The sequence below is a fragment of the Coenobita brevimanus genome, chromosome 59, assembly GCF_032717465.1.
Source record: "Coenobita brevimanus isolate Jiangsu-jjx chromosome 59, ASM3271746v2, whole genome shotgun sequence".
NCBI lineage: Eukaryota > Metazoa > Arthropoda > Malacostraca > Decapoda > Coenobitidae > Coenobita > Coenobita brevimanus.
In genome coordinates this window covers 22,398,580-22,414,251 of record NC_137012.1, presented here as the reverse complement: position 1 = coordinate 22,414,251, position 15,672 = coordinate 22,398,580, and the positions used below count along the sequence as shown (strand labels likewise).

At 40.7% G+C, this 15,672-nt stretch overlaps 1 protein-coding gene across 1 annotated transcript in view; it reads right to left on the bottom strand.

Moving 5' to 3' along the window:
- Fhos (Formin homology 2 domain containing) overlaps window positions 1-13,977 on the bottom strand; it is a 370,832-nt gene extending 356,855 nt beyond the window's left edge. The window contains exons 1-2 of the mRNA XM_080274704.1: window positions 13,920-13,977; window positions 7,490-7,519 (exon numbers count right to left, since the gene is read on the bottom strand). Of these exons, the coding sequence (XP_080130830.1) occupies window positions 7,490-7,519; window positions 13,920-13,976 (87 nt within the window). The 5' untranslated portion in view covers window position 13,977. The remainder of the gene's footprint in view (window positions 1-7,489; window positions 7,520-13,919) is intronic.
- Window positions 13,978-15,672: the final 1,695 nt, after the last annotated feature.

The window sequence follows — 15,672 nt, the reverse complement described above, 5'->3', positions numbered from 1 at the left end:
TAGTATATTTCAAGGCGACAGAATAAACTACTAACTAAAATATACGATGTTTTACCTTAATTACTACAATGAGAATTATCACAGATTATACCATATAAAACTGATGAAAACCAAAGTTGTTCAACGCAGCGACTGACACCCAATGGCAACAAATATTTAGCAGCTTAAACCGGTAGGTCATGTACAGTCCACTTCACTAACTACACACTGAACCTTTCTGCCGAGATAGAAAAACTAAAAATAAATCAGTGACTTAAGACGCCAAACTTGCCTGTGTCCGCCACGACCGTCGAGGTGTGACCACTAAGATTCCTGGGGCGTGACGTGGACCAGTATTAAAACAGGTGGCCAATTGTACGTGTTTATTTCAGGCCTCACCAAGTGCTCAGTAACGAACACACTAACTTAAATTTTTACCTTGTTAGCCAGCGCTCAGTAACACCAATGCACCAGCTGGCCGCACCACAACCTTGCAGAAAAACTGAGGTCAAATTCTTGCAGAGATATGGCATCATTTTATTGGTCACAGCGTCACTTAGTTACACCTAAATCTGACCAAAGAAATATCAAGTGAAATATGCCAAATAAATAATACCGTATATCATGACAAAATAATGATAGAATAATGCCGAGAAATAAAAAGTAGAAACTGCATTTTTTGTGTGTCATACTCTACATCTGTTAGTTTGTTCCCTGAGACCAAGCAGTTTTCTTACACGTAGCACACCTTTATAGGTCATCAGTTCGGCGCTAAAACCCACCGTCCGTATTGAAAGCATGCTAAGGCTGTTTCACTCAAGGCTAGCGGAAGTGTTTTAGTGGCATGCTGGAGAGTCTTGTGGAAATTCAAATCATACTGTTCCCTAACACTGTGGGATCGAATTCGTGTCTTTCCAGCAGCCAACCACTTCTGTAGCCACCTGACCACCATCTCCTCCACTAATACAAGGAAAAGAACGACTACAAAAATATAAGGGGGAAAAAACATGTACGAATTCCGTCATGTGAAGGCCGGTGGAGGCTATAAATTAAAGGTCATGTCTCTGTCACTCGAAATGTCTCCTTTACTACTTTTGTTACTGTCCCTTTTACTATCTTTATTTCATCGTCTCCTTTACTAGTGTTATTTTACTTTACTACCCTACTTTAGTATCTCCTTTACTACCCTTACGTTTCTGCCTTATTTTACTGTCTCCTTTACTGCCCTTATTTTACTGCCATTTAACTGTCTTCTTAACTACCCTTCTACTACGTCTCTCTCACTCCTCTACTTCCACTACCATTCTCAGCTCCTATGACTCACTCTCAGCTGATGGCAAATATTAATAAAGATGCCAAAGAAAGTAATGAATTTTACTACAATGATCTCTGAAATCATCATATTCTTGTCGACACCCAACGACTGAGCCGTTTCCACAGAATATCTTAGCGGTGAAGGGGTAGGTGAATGCTACATCATCATATATATATATATATATATATATATATATATATATATATATATATATATATATATATATATATATATATATATATATATATATATTACCTCCAGAAGATTTTACTCAACTTTAGGAAAGATTTACTTTTGGAATGAAGAGGTTACATACAGCCTTCCTTCACACTTCACAAGAGGTGTCCCCTAAACAGCACTAAAGCCCACCGTCCGCAGATGAAAATAAAAAAAGGTATCACCATAGCGAAGGAAGTTTACAGTTTTTGTTTTTTTTGTTTTTTGACTGTCCTTTCATGATCTATTCTTCATTCAAGCCTTACCTCCATTTGTGATGTCGATTTTTTTAAATACTTTTTTCTCGTGTATATTTCATTCAGTTAATATTACTGCCTTCACCACCTTCCTGTCCTTTATATTTGCTTTGATTGTTATGAGTTTATCCTGTGCTTCTACTCAGTATCAGCTTGTGAATAGTTGAACCCTGCGGGACCACATATATATATATATATATATATATATATATATATATATATATATATATATATATATATATATATATATATATATATATATATATATATATATATATATATATATATATATATATATATATATATATATATATATATATATATATATGTATGTATATATATATATATATATATATATATATATGTATGTATATATATATATATATATATATATATATATATATATATATATATATATATATATTATATATATAAATTTTTTTTATACGAGGAAGAAGGAACCAAAGGCCATGAGCCCACAATAACAGTTCCCTCCAAGAGAAAAACAAAATACAATAGAGGGCCAAATTCAAGATGTACAGTATAAATACTTATTGCCACCAAACTACTCCATTCTGCATCAGGGAGATCTTCCATAGTGAGGAGGATACATACTGTACAATCTCCAACACTCTCCACCATTCTACACAACTGAGACCTTCCGTAATGAGAAGGATGGGAACAAGCTCCAACAATCTCCATCATTCTACATCAGTGCGATTTCCGTGGTGAGGACATAATCTCCAACAATCTCCATTATCGTTACAGCAGCATGACGCACTTACTTTCTTTATTCTTCACACCGCCAGAAATCAGAGTACTTCAACGATATGCAGATCTCCCTCTATTCCCTGTCCCCGCCTGGGATCGAGCTAATAGTCTTTCGAACGGCAGTCCTACACTCTACCACCTGACCACCTCCCCTTTGAAAGGAAACTTCTCGAAATGAGTGAAATAATTCGAAGATCATCATTATTCGACTGCTTTCCTTTCTCCACCTGCCAAGAACCCAATCCTGTCATCTTCCAGACTTTAACTCACATAAAAAAGTAAATAAAATATACTACTCCCACTGTCGCCATACCCAACCTCACCCTATAATAATAATAATAATAATAATAATAATAATAATAATAATAATTTGCCGAATCTAGAGAATCAGTGTGACGGGAGACGAACGAACCCATTACGCCTTAAAACCCTACACAGTACTATACAGTACTAGCAAGATACATGTGAAATATGGCGGGCTGATACCGTAGAGTTACAAGGTCCATAGGTATTGCAAGCTGTTACTATTCTGAGTCACGCGGAACGACAGCAGGGTGAGGAAGTTAATAAGGAAGGGTACTGTGTCAGTGAGTGGTCGTTACTGAGTAAGGAGATATACATGGCTGCATTTACTCGGCCCTACTCTTACACGAAATGCGACGTCAGGCAATAGGCAAAAGACTTTTGTGATGCGTTGGGTTTATATCAGCTTCGCCCCTTGAGTCTGATGACAATTTTATTCTTACTACCTTCAGACGATTTTATTCAGCCTACGGACAGACATCAGACTGTGCTGAGATTAATGCAAACCCTATCCCCGTCCCCACGAATGGTCTCTAGAAAGTTTAATGAAATCTTATGGAGATAGCAAGAATAAAACAGAAAACATGCCACCGGAGTGAAATGATCTATAAAACTGTCTGGTGTTCGCGAGAACAAATACCTATGGTCACCCATCACAGATATAGGGTAAGGCCAAGAAGCAGGACTAAACGCAATACGTGGGTTACTTTTGAGTGCAAGAAAGACCAATTTCCGAAAAATGCATATTTTTAGTTTGGCCAATGGACACCACCCCCTGTGACGTTTTTTCAGTAGTAAAAGAGTCACTCTCTGCCACACTGGAGGGGGTATCAGCTGTATTTCTGTTATAAAAACAGAATTAAAAGCTAATTTCAAAAAGTGTTTTACAGCTCCTTCTGCTTCTTTAGGAAAATGAGGATTTTGGACACTGGCCCATCTTGACCTCAGCCGCAGAATGTACACTGCGACTCTCTTCTGACATGTTACTTGCATTTATTTCTCTCACGGAGGACTTTCCTCTACCTGACCCAAGAGAATAAATGCAATTCTTATTGTTGTATTTTCCTTTTGTTTAGAGAAAATGAATGATGTCATTAAATGTTACATTAGTCCTCAATTTCAGGAAGTTTCTCGTCGGCCAATTAGAACAACCTGGTGGTAACAAGACTAAAATAAGAAAGACGTCATTGCACTGTGTGGATAAAAATGACATCCCCGACGTAGGCGTTAGTTTTTCATTTTTCTTCCCCCCTCCCTCTCTCTCTCTTGGTCTTGTGATAAAAAAATAAATGTACTTGTTGTTGTATTGGTTGGGGAGGGGTGAGTTAGGGTGGAGTGCCAAGTATTGCCGCCACTGTTGCCAACCTCCCGACACTCACAGGACACCAGATATTCAAGTCACACCATTAAAACAAGGAATCCAGCCGCCGTGTACTGTCCCGCTGGCGCCTTTACTCCTTCTCCCCAAACACGTATTAAACAGCAATTAATTTTAGAGGAATTTTTCGAGCTTTACGGGTCAGGGGTAGCCGTTACTAACCTTTTCAGTAACAAGGGGCCTTCCTGAATTTAACATATATTCACCGGGGACTTACAGCGTGACAGAAAACGGTGATGTGTACCATAATTACATTCTTACATTTTGCTGGCAAACTTAATATGAGACTGAACATTAACTTCACTACGAAACTGTCACAGAAAACGGACATAAGATGACGGAAATATGAGGGGCGGCTTCATTGATTTGGCGTACTTTTGGCAGTGTGGGCGGGGGAATCAGAGTGGAAGGGGATTTCTAGGACAGGGTGTATTTGTGGCGGGTCCTGGCGAGCAGACCACCACACCACCACATAAACACCACGTCCTAGCCGATACACAGTCTGCTCCGTCTATTAAAAAAAAAAAAAAAAAAAAAAAAAAAAAAAATGCCGTACCGAATTTTCATGAAGCCGACCACCAATTCCATTTATTTTTTACTTACATATAAACCTTTCACCATTTATCTGTTTTCTGAATTCGTGATATAATTTATGATTTTTTTGATAAACTCAGAACATATTCAAAATTTCACAGACTACATACTTAAAGGAAATTGTATGTATTAATTACCATTCAATTCTTAAGTTCTAACAATGAGGCAATCTATGATATTTTCACTCCATATGTTGCTTTGAGGAGCTAACCGAGAGGACAAAATGCTAACCGAGAGGACAAAATATTAACCAAGACGACAAAATGCTAACCAAGACGACAAAATGCTAACCAAGACGACAAAATGCTAACCAAGTGGACAAAATGCTAGCCAAGTGGACAAAATGCTAACCAAGACGACAAAATGCTAACCAAGACGACAAAATGCTAACCAAGACGACACAATGCTAACCAAGAGGACAAAACGAACCAAGAGGAAAAAACGCTAACCGAGAGGACAAAATGCTAACCGAGAGGACAGAATTCTAATCCCAGCTTAATACCGTAACCTCTTACCTTTGTCCAACTTACCTTTAACCTCCATATCATTACATTTAAATAACAGGGCGTCTCAAAAGGCTACATATCCACTTTAAATTACCATCGGACTCTCCCCCGAACTAATTGTAAATAATAAGGTGTTTTGTGAGGGACGCCATACTTCAAGAACCAAGACATAAGAAAATAACAAACATTAGGAGCATCCCTTCTACTCTGGCCTTTTTTTTTTTTTTTTTTTTTTTTTTTTTTTTTTTGCCAGAGAAGAGGCATGAGGTATTCTTGCTACCACAGGAATTTCGTTGCATCTTTTACTTTGCGATTTAATATGCATACTACACCTTAATATTCTCATTTCTGTTATTCTTTCAACCATGGGAACTTCGTAGCACCTCTTCCTCTGCAATTTAATATGCATAATAAAGCTTAATATTCTCACGTGCGTTATTTACATCTTAGAAATGACATACAAGAGGAATAGGAAGGGGCAGAGTTTGGAATAAATCACTTAAGCACAGGCGTTACGATTTCAAAATGGGCAAGAATGCGGTCCAACCAACACTCCCTCCCTTCCCTTGTGCTACAAAGGCATCTGGTAGCGTTCATGACTGGAATATCACACAGCCATATCGCAGAACTTCTGCATATCAGAATTCTTTTACTCCGAACCTCTCTGGAACTCGCTTCCCCAGTGCTCGTTCTCCCCAAACTTCAACCTACAGCTGTTCAAGTCCAACTGTTACAGATTTTTTTGTTTATACAAGAGGACGCCAGTAATCTAGTGTATGGACCATTTTTTTATTCATTTGTTTTTCCTTCCTCTGTTCTGTTATTAAAACAAAAATAAAATCACGACTGAGACAAGAAAGATGTTGTAAACGCAGCCATTTTTTACCCCATTCACTGCGATGACTATTTATATTTTTGCTCCCTTCAAACATACTGTGGGGAAATATCTTAAACAGGAGGTATCGGGGTCAGGTATACCTCTCTTTAGGACCTTCAATAATTTTTTTTTTAGTATAATTGGTGAAAGGAAAAATATACAAAAGATGATGTCACCGTATTGAACAGATTAATAGCCAACTCTCTGGGTATTAATTTTACATTCCTTACCAGCTTCTGACAAGTATTCTAGTGTTCTTGAAATATGGAAGGTATCTTGGAGGAAGAGTTCTTGGTACACACGCATCATTCACATTACCCAAAGGCAGACGTTGTAATTTAAAGCGTGTTGAAGTTCTTTTGAGACAGCCTCAGTTACCAGCAAAATACACACCATACTTATAATATATCACACTCAGCAAAAGTGATCCTTAAGTTATAATTAGTTGTAGCTATATCAGTGCACGCCCTGTACATAGGACATAAATTGTACAGCATCAAAAATAAAACGATTAGAAATATTATCATATGAGCCCGTTGGAGGTTTTTCAGACAAACGGAATAGCACACTGTACGTACACGTGATTACTTAGTACTGTAATCACACGCAGGACGACACTGTAAAGTAGTCACGGAAAGCATTGTAGTAATACTGGCTTACTCGTAAAGTTAGCGCATATTTATCACAGTAAATGGACCAGTGTAGGGGTGTATAAGCCTCTATACACTTTACACTGAACGCTGACATATATAAGCGTAAAACATTGTATATACAGTACATACATACATATATACATACACACATACATCATACCAACATACATAAAAGTCTGTCATGCAAAATCACATACATATACCTATTTACAAAAGTACACTGAGTACATACATGCTTACATACACTACCTCCACTCTAACCCATTATATATATACAAGTGAAGTGATCCACTCAGTTTACGAAATGCATCTTTATATAAAAATACAATCATACATAATTATTTACACACTGGCTTAATCCTGTAAACACATATAAAATACAATTACACATGCACACATATTTACACACAAATCATACTACCACATACTCACATCTTTAAACACGTACACTACACACACCTACATACATAGTGCGCACATACTCACATCTTAAACACGTACACTAAATACACCTACACACACATAGAATGCGCACATACACTCACTCACAGCGTAGTAAGCAGCGCAATTAAATGCACTATATAAGCAAGATAGTAAGCGCTTTGCCGCCATAGCGAAAGAGCATCACACAAAGACTTACGCCAGCGAAGGTAGCGGTGCGGTGACTGTACTGTAAGGTATAGTGAACGTTTAGTGTGGGAAGTACTGTGGGAAGTATTGAGGGAGGGGTCTTACTATATAGTGTGGGAAGTACTGTGGGAGGGGCCTTAATAAACGGTAAATAATATAAAGTTACATTTATAGTGAAAAGAGTACCATTATTCAAAGTTACTGTAGTGATATTTGTGTAAAAGCAAGGGGGAAGAACAATGGCATTTGTTCACAGAAATATGTATAGGGCAAGAGAAATGTAAACTCTATAGTGCTTCATACTGACTACTGTAGCCTACGATATAATCAACATTCAAGAATCCTATGCCAAAATATGTTATATACTGGTGACTTTAACCTACAATAATCCGACAAAATGCTATCACAAAAGAATGATACAATGGCAACGTAAGAAATTGAGATAAGATAAAATTTGACATTATGTTTAGATGTAAACAAAGCAAAATATCAGTGTCATCAATAATTTAAATATACGAGGTTATTAGTGTAGAGGAAAAATATTCCTTAACTTTTATAACTACAGAGAAATGGTAAGCTTACTAACAAAGAACTTCTGTGTGCAAAACTTATATCCTAATTCTGAAAGAGAAAGTCATGATTAAGTGGACCGGGTTGTACATTAATAAATATGCCAAGGTACACAAACAAGCTGTAACAAATGTACCAAAATACTTTAAAAACACGTAGGCAGTTCTTTAACAAACATACAAGTTACATCAAAGAGGCGTGCTGGACTAACGGTGTGGTATGCTTGAAGTGACAGTGTGGTCGTATGTGAGTGGTATGATGGGGGGTATGTGGCCGGTATGTTGGTGTCGATGATGACGTGTCCCGATATGAACGCCTGGTATGACTCTTGCTTCTAATAACTGGGGTATATTCGAGGTATGTTGGTGGCTGTAAACTCGCTGCTAATAAGGCTACGTTGGTGCTGTTGCTAAGTACGGTATAAGAGGGTACAAAGACAAAACAAACCTAAACATAATAATAACGAAGGTATGAAACAGCCGTGTCTTGCTATTAATATTTAGTTGCCCAGGTCTATTTAGGGAGACTTCAAACAATACCCATAAAAACATACTTATTAACAGCAGTACTAATAACTTAATCTTTTCCTTCAGTTGAATTAAATAGTCAAGTTCAAGCCAGCATAAACAAAAATCAGGGGGGCACCGACACATAACGAGCTAAAAAGTTCGGTGGTATTCTGGTGATGGTAACGTGCGATGTTCAGTATCTGTTACTAATTACACTCTAATCAACCAAGGCATAGAAATGACAGCCTGATGCATAAAACAATGATGATTCAAGCGATATAATCAAATGGTGGCTTAATTACTTGTCAGATCATAACTTCCACACGTGTCATATGAAATTGGCATGTTAATATAATGCCTCAGACAGTAACAAGAAGTATTAGAGTAATAAATGAAAAAAAAAAAAGAACGTTAATAACATCGGTATAACTAATCTCAAATTCGTATCGTGACAGGGAGAGTAGGGCAAAAATAACTGCAATATAACAACTAAAAACCTGAAGTAAGTGGTGGTGAATTAAATAAGATGATGATGGTAAAGTGAGCGGTAGTAATTCTAGTACGCATGTTTCCTAATATTCTGTACTAATGGCTAAGGCTTCGAGGGTGAAAAATTTGGTGTTACTATGATGGTGTTATGGTTGCAACACTGATGATAATATTTATGTACACACACAAAAAATGCTGGTTCATTTTTGCATTATGTAAGTTGAACTGATAAGGGATGACAGTAGGTAGACAGAACAGAAAGAATTCAGAGGGGTAGTGACTACTGGAGAGAGAGAGAGAGAGAGAGAGAGAGAGAGAGAGAGAGAGAGAGAGAGAGAGAGAGAGAGAGAGAGAGAGAGAGAGAGAGAGAGAGAGAGAGAGAGAATTTTTGAGAACCTGCAAAATGTGTTTACAAAATCAGTAACACGAAGCTGAGACACCAACAACATCGAAAAATAATGACCAACTAATTTGTGTTACTGAAAGAATGGGGAGAATCATACTGAAGACCGTGGTGAGTAAAGGAGGAACGAAGTTACTGGGGCGGTAAAGACAACGAAATAAGCTCTCCCCCTAACAGAAATAACAGAAAGATCGAAAGTTAATTGTTCCACTGCGCTATCCAAGGCTTGGGGCGGAATGAAACGGTGAGCTGTACCTTTTTTATTATGACTAAAATCGTTCTGGTATGTAAGAAAATATTCATGGGAATGCGTTTCGTCTGTTGTTAGGTTTTCATTTCTAAAGCTTCAGCAAAACTCGATATTTATGTGCATAATATACGTATATATGCATTCCAGTGGCATTAACTTTCTTCTTATGCCTGCAAATCATAGTAGGCGATTACGATAGTTGCCATATACACTAGCGTACGTAACTTCCCATCAGAAATGCTTTATGATCGACCATATAAATTGTACTGTCTTCTGAATGGCAACAGTACTCCCACAATAGAAAACAAGCTGCAGTAGAAAACAAGCTGCTGATAGCAATATGGAAACTGATCTTGTTAACTTCTGCACCGCTAACATCGGCTGTTACTGTGAATATTGCGAAGGACGAAGCAAGAAACAGTATATTGCTGATGGTAATAATGGAACAGTAATTTAGTAACTTAAAGAAAAGTAGTTTTTGTATAAATGGTACGTAATAAGGTATAATATGGTAATATCAGTATACCTGCTTATGATATACTCTTTTGTACCATAGCTCACGGGGTAACACTTTTTTAACAACTGGTGATAATCGCAGCATAGCGTGACACTATGCTGGTATGGTGGTTGAGAGGGTAATAAATCTGGTATAAGTGGTATTAATGTGTTGGTATATCGGGCTGGTATGCTGTGTGGTGTAGCTGGGGTTACAATGGAACGCCGAGGTGCTAAGAATACGCTATACGTGGGTAGCGAAATTCCTACTCAGTGTGGAATCTGGAGACCTTACTACCTCTCTCTCTCTCTCTCTCTCTCTCTCTCTCTCGTGTGTGTGTGTGTGTGTGTGTGTGTGTGTGTGTGTGTGTGTGTGTGTGTGTGTGTGTGTGTGTGTGTGTGTGTGTGTGAAAGTTAATATTATAGAGAAGCATGAAGAAGAGTGTCTGGGAACCTCGCTAAGTTTGAAAAGGTACGTAGGAGCATGAAAGCGTCCAAATGAGAGAGAGAAAGAGAAAGAGAGAGAGAGAGAGAGAGAGAGAGAGAGAAGGAAAATAGTAAATTACGTGAAAAAGACTTCCAGGTTAGTGTGAAGGAACAAGGAAGAGTGTAAAGTGTGTGTTTGGGTGTGTGAGTGAGATAGGAGACGTGTGGAAGTAGGCAAGTGTGACACAAGGTCTAGTCTGGCCTGTGTGTGTGTGTGTGTGTGTGTGTGTGTGTGTGTGTGTGTGTGTGTGTGTGTGTGTGTGTGTGTGTGTGTGTGTGTGTGTGTGTGTGTGTGTGTGTGTAAGAGGAAGCGTGGGTGTTTGTGTGTGCTTAAAAGAGTAAACACAGAGAGATTATTCTTGACTACGAGATCAAAGCACGTGTGGGAGGATGAGCAGACGAAAATATTTTATGAATGTGTGTGTGTGTGTGTGTGTGTGTGTGTGTGTGTGTGTGTGTGTGTGTGTGTGTGTGTGTGTGAGAGAGAGAGAGAGAGAGAGAGAGAGAGAGAGAGAGAGAAAATGGTTCAGATGGAAAAATTGCCTAAATGTTCTACCTTCTCCATACACAGATTCCTTAAGTGGGTGTACATTAGTTTTGCATCCAGTGAGGAGTTAAAGCTGGTGTACAGAAAGGGCGGGAAACAACAATGAAAAAATTATATATGAGAATGGAAAAGTAAACTACAAAAGAGTATGTAAAAAGCACAAAAAAAGGAGGGTGAAGTGAGGAGCATGATTTGTGAACACGTGAGAGCGTTGACTGGGCCTGGCACGCTACTCTACCTTCCATCTTACAGGAAAGTGTGTGTGTGTGTGTGTGTGTGTGTGTGTGTGTGTGTGTGTGTGTGTGTGTGTGTGTGTGTGTGTGTGTGTGTGTGTGTGTGTGTGTGTGTGTGTGTGTGTGTGTGTGTGTGTGTGTGTGTGTGTGTGTGTGTGTGTGTGTGTGTGTCACCACCACCATCACCCCGGTCTCCCTCAGCTGACAACCATATCCTGTTACCCTTCCTCAACACACACCTGGTTTCACACTAACATTTTACCTGTAACCTTTAGCATCTTTCATCCAATAACCACATACCGCACTCTTACCCTGTCCCATAATGTAACGTTTCAACAGTCAACGTCAACTGTTCTATAATGTATCTTATGCGCCTTTCATCTCTGTCTATTCGTCAAAACTTTTTATTGTCATTTGCATTCTCCAAACAATTATATTAAAACTGTCTATGTTATAATCTACAACAAAATGGAAGCAGAAACTTTTATAATATTAACATACTATCCTACACACACCCTTTCAGCACAATCCTACAGCTTTTCAGTACACCAATACCCTTTGCAGTGTTTCTGTATAATCCTCTACAGTTTACTTATCAAGAGTAAGTTGCAGCTTTCAGTAGCTCAGATTGCATCACCTGTAACATTTGGAGATGTGCGCTCTACTACCCCAAATCCATTACTCAAAAACCGCTGTACTATAAAATCGAGTACCTTTTGCAGACTCTTCAGTTATCAGTAAAACAATTATCACTTACACTAATTTAAATATTATATTCACACTCAAGACCCCTCATCACACTGGCAAATCATAATTTACTCACATTACATAACAAACTCATTATTACGTTTTGTGTACTTCACTTCTTAGAGTTAAGCACCATTACATGAACGGCATTATACGAGTATAATCAAGCTTTCATTTTTCACTCTCCTGGGTGTTTCTTGCCAATGAACAGCTGAGGCAAACTATATGTCAAATACCAAGCCGCTCTTTGCACTTTACCTCCAATTCTTTGTCTCTCTTCTCATCCCATTTATACTTCCCCATCTCTTCCTTCACTTTCCCCTCCTCATCCCCTCTTCCTCTACCTTCTCTTACCCATTTTCTCTCCACCTTCCCTTTCCCTTTATTCTCTAAACCTCCTTTTTCTCTTTCCTTCCCCACCTTCTAAGTAAATGTCTTCCCCTTCCCTCCCCATCCTTTCTGTACCTCCATTTGTCTCCCCTCTTCTTCCTTCCCCCACCCCCCATCCATTCCCTCCATACCTCCCCGAGTCCGCTAAGTCAATGAACTGTTAATCCCTTTAGTACGCAGAAGTATTTTGAACTATTTTTGCTATTTAAATACGACTCTGTTCGCCTCAGAACAAGCTTTTCAGACTTAAAGGGTCAGATTTTGCCTCCGTGACCCCGTACACTACAAGATGTCTCCCAAAATCTAAATCAAATCATCTGGTAGTATCCCAGGTAAATTTAATAGTACGTAGTGAAGGGGATATAAAGACAACCAAGGACAGTGCCTACCTACCTTTACTCTTTCCTCACAGTTTCTCGTTACCTCCTCTCTCTCCTTCATACAACCTGCCATCAGGCCTTTCAATCCGAGGACGTATGTTGCTACTTCCAGAGGTCTCTTGTACTGATTGGGTCATACAGGCTCTATCAAACCTTCAGGTCTCTCTCTCTCTCTCTCTCTCTCTCTCTCTCTCTCTCTCTCTCTCTCTCTCTCTCTCTCTCTCTCTCTCTCTCCAAAACGGAATAAAATCGTCTGTAGGTAGTAAGAATATATTGTCTATGACCTGGTCCAGGTGATGGAAGTAGACTGAAGAGACTGTTTGGTAAAGTCTCCTGTTTCGAAGCAATTATCACAATTGGCGATATACCACGTTTAAGACCCATAGCTCAGATGTCATACTCCTCCATTATCTATTCCCTCCAACTGTGCAACTAATATCCATCTTTCTCTATCACTCTTATCAACTCTGTATCTTTAACTCTGATACCAACTCACTACCTCGTTTATAACCTAGGGGCCGTATTAATAAAAATAAAAGCGCGAAGGTGTAGGCAAGACTCCAATACTTAACGACAAATTCTGAAACACGTAATGATGATGGAACAAATGTGACCTTTTGGTATCGTTACTCATTATCTGTAATGTGGGATGCAGCCTGACCATATCAATGAACTAATGAAACTGTGACAGTGCTTCTAATTCCATCTTTTTTTTCTCCGTCACTCATTCACTTTTCAACTTCATTTTCCTCTCCTCCCCCTCTGTCGATGAACTGCTACTCTACAAGTATGGCGTTATCTCTCTAACCTCTTCTATCACTAGGTACTTTTCCCCTACCACAGCATTTTCATCAGAATTTCTCACCTCCACCTCTCCTTCTCTCCACGGCATCTTTTTTCCCTCCTCCTCTTAACCCAATCCCTCTCCCCTTAAAGTATACCTTGTCGATGAACTGTTGGAACTGCTCGTCGTGTTCGGCCTGTGCTTGCATCAACATCTCCCGCTCCTGTTCTTGTCTCACGATCCGCCTCAGTCGCTTCATGGCCAGCCTGTACACTTTCAGGTCCTCAAACGTGGTGTCAGGGCGGCTCACGGCTCGCTTCAGCATCTTCTTCAGCCTCTGAGCCTCGCCGTAATCCCGAGGTTTGATATTCAGAAGGCGGCGCAGACGAAGAGACACTCCATTGTCATCGCGGCCGTCAGTTCTCGTTTCGTTGTCGCTGCCAGAGTCTTCGCGTCGGTCGGGTGGTCGCATTCGTCGTCTCACCTGCCCTTGCTGAGGGTACGGCTCCTGTTGAGGGGGGTTCTGCCCACGGAGGTAGCGTCGTGCCGTCTCAGGGGAGTCAGGAAGGTCAAAGTGCACGGAGCGAGGCCGAGGCTTGGTAGGGAAATCCAGATGTAAGGAGTGGCGGTTGAGGGACGAAACTGCGGCGGACATATCACTCCCAGCACGTCGATATGCCACCTGCGGCCTCATCTCCTGCGGCACCTCCTGTGGGCCATTCATCAGCTGCTCCAGGTCCAGGGACAAACGGTTGCGGTTGCGGTTGCGGGCACGGATGTGGCTGGGGCCGTGTCGCTGGATGGCCAAAATCAAGTTGGAGTCGCCCTCGTATGGTGACGGCCCGGCGTCTTTGACATCCCGGGCGTCAGCCAGGAGGTACTTCATCAACTCCACTGACATCTTTCCTCGCTCTACTTGACACCGCCACAAGTCTCAGTTACTCTAGGCGTGCAGCAGTCAATGACCCCGACACTGTGGCCACGACTCAGGACACAAATTTCACCAAAACATGTCACTCAAATCGAAAACAGAAAACTTCAACAAGAAGCCAAGGTTGTGTCATAAAGCATCACCACACTTCACTATCTACGCCGACCAAACGCCTCGTATCAGCCCAAATCAGAAGGAAATCAGCATCAAATCACTCCTCGCTGCTAAAACCCCCTCCACTCCGCGTGTAACCGAGACTATACAGGTAGTGTGCGGTTGCCCTCAGCTCCGGGCGTGGTAGTAAGTGGCACTGGGGTAATTCTTTACAGGTGTGGCTCTCACTTGTATCTGGCTGTCTCGTCTGGCAGGGCAGGAGTGCCAGTAGCAGAGAGGGGTGGGGGTAAGGAGAGGGGAAGGAGGAGAGAGAAAGAGGCATGGGAGAGGAGGGGGCAGGAGAGAAAGGAGGAAGGCACGAGAAGGGGAGATGGGAGGGAAAGAGGGGGAGACAGAAGAGAGGTTTCTGAGGAGAGGAAGGAAAGCAGTAGAGAGGAGGGAAAGGAGGGTAAGGCAAGGAAGGAGGGTACTGGGAAGAGGGAGAGGGAGAAGAGAAGATAGACGAATACGAGTGGTCAGAAAGATGGGAGAGGGATATACGCGAGAGGGAGGACGGGGAACTGGAGAGGAGAGGGGGGGTATGGAGGCAAAGGAGGGGGTCTGGGGGAGAGGGGAGGATAAGGAGAGAGGGGTGAGAGGTACACAAGAGGGAGGGAAGCGGAGGAGGGAGACGAATGACAGTAGCCAGCAAGAAGGGAGGTGAGGGGAAGCAGTGGAGGGGGAGGGGAAGGCACGTGTAGGCGGGTAGATTCTGGGGGATGGGAGGAAGTAAGCGGAGAAGGAAACAAATGAAGAGGAGGAGAAATGAGGGGAGAATAAGAAAGGGAGAACAGGGGGTTGGACTGAAGGAAGGACGAGCTAGGAG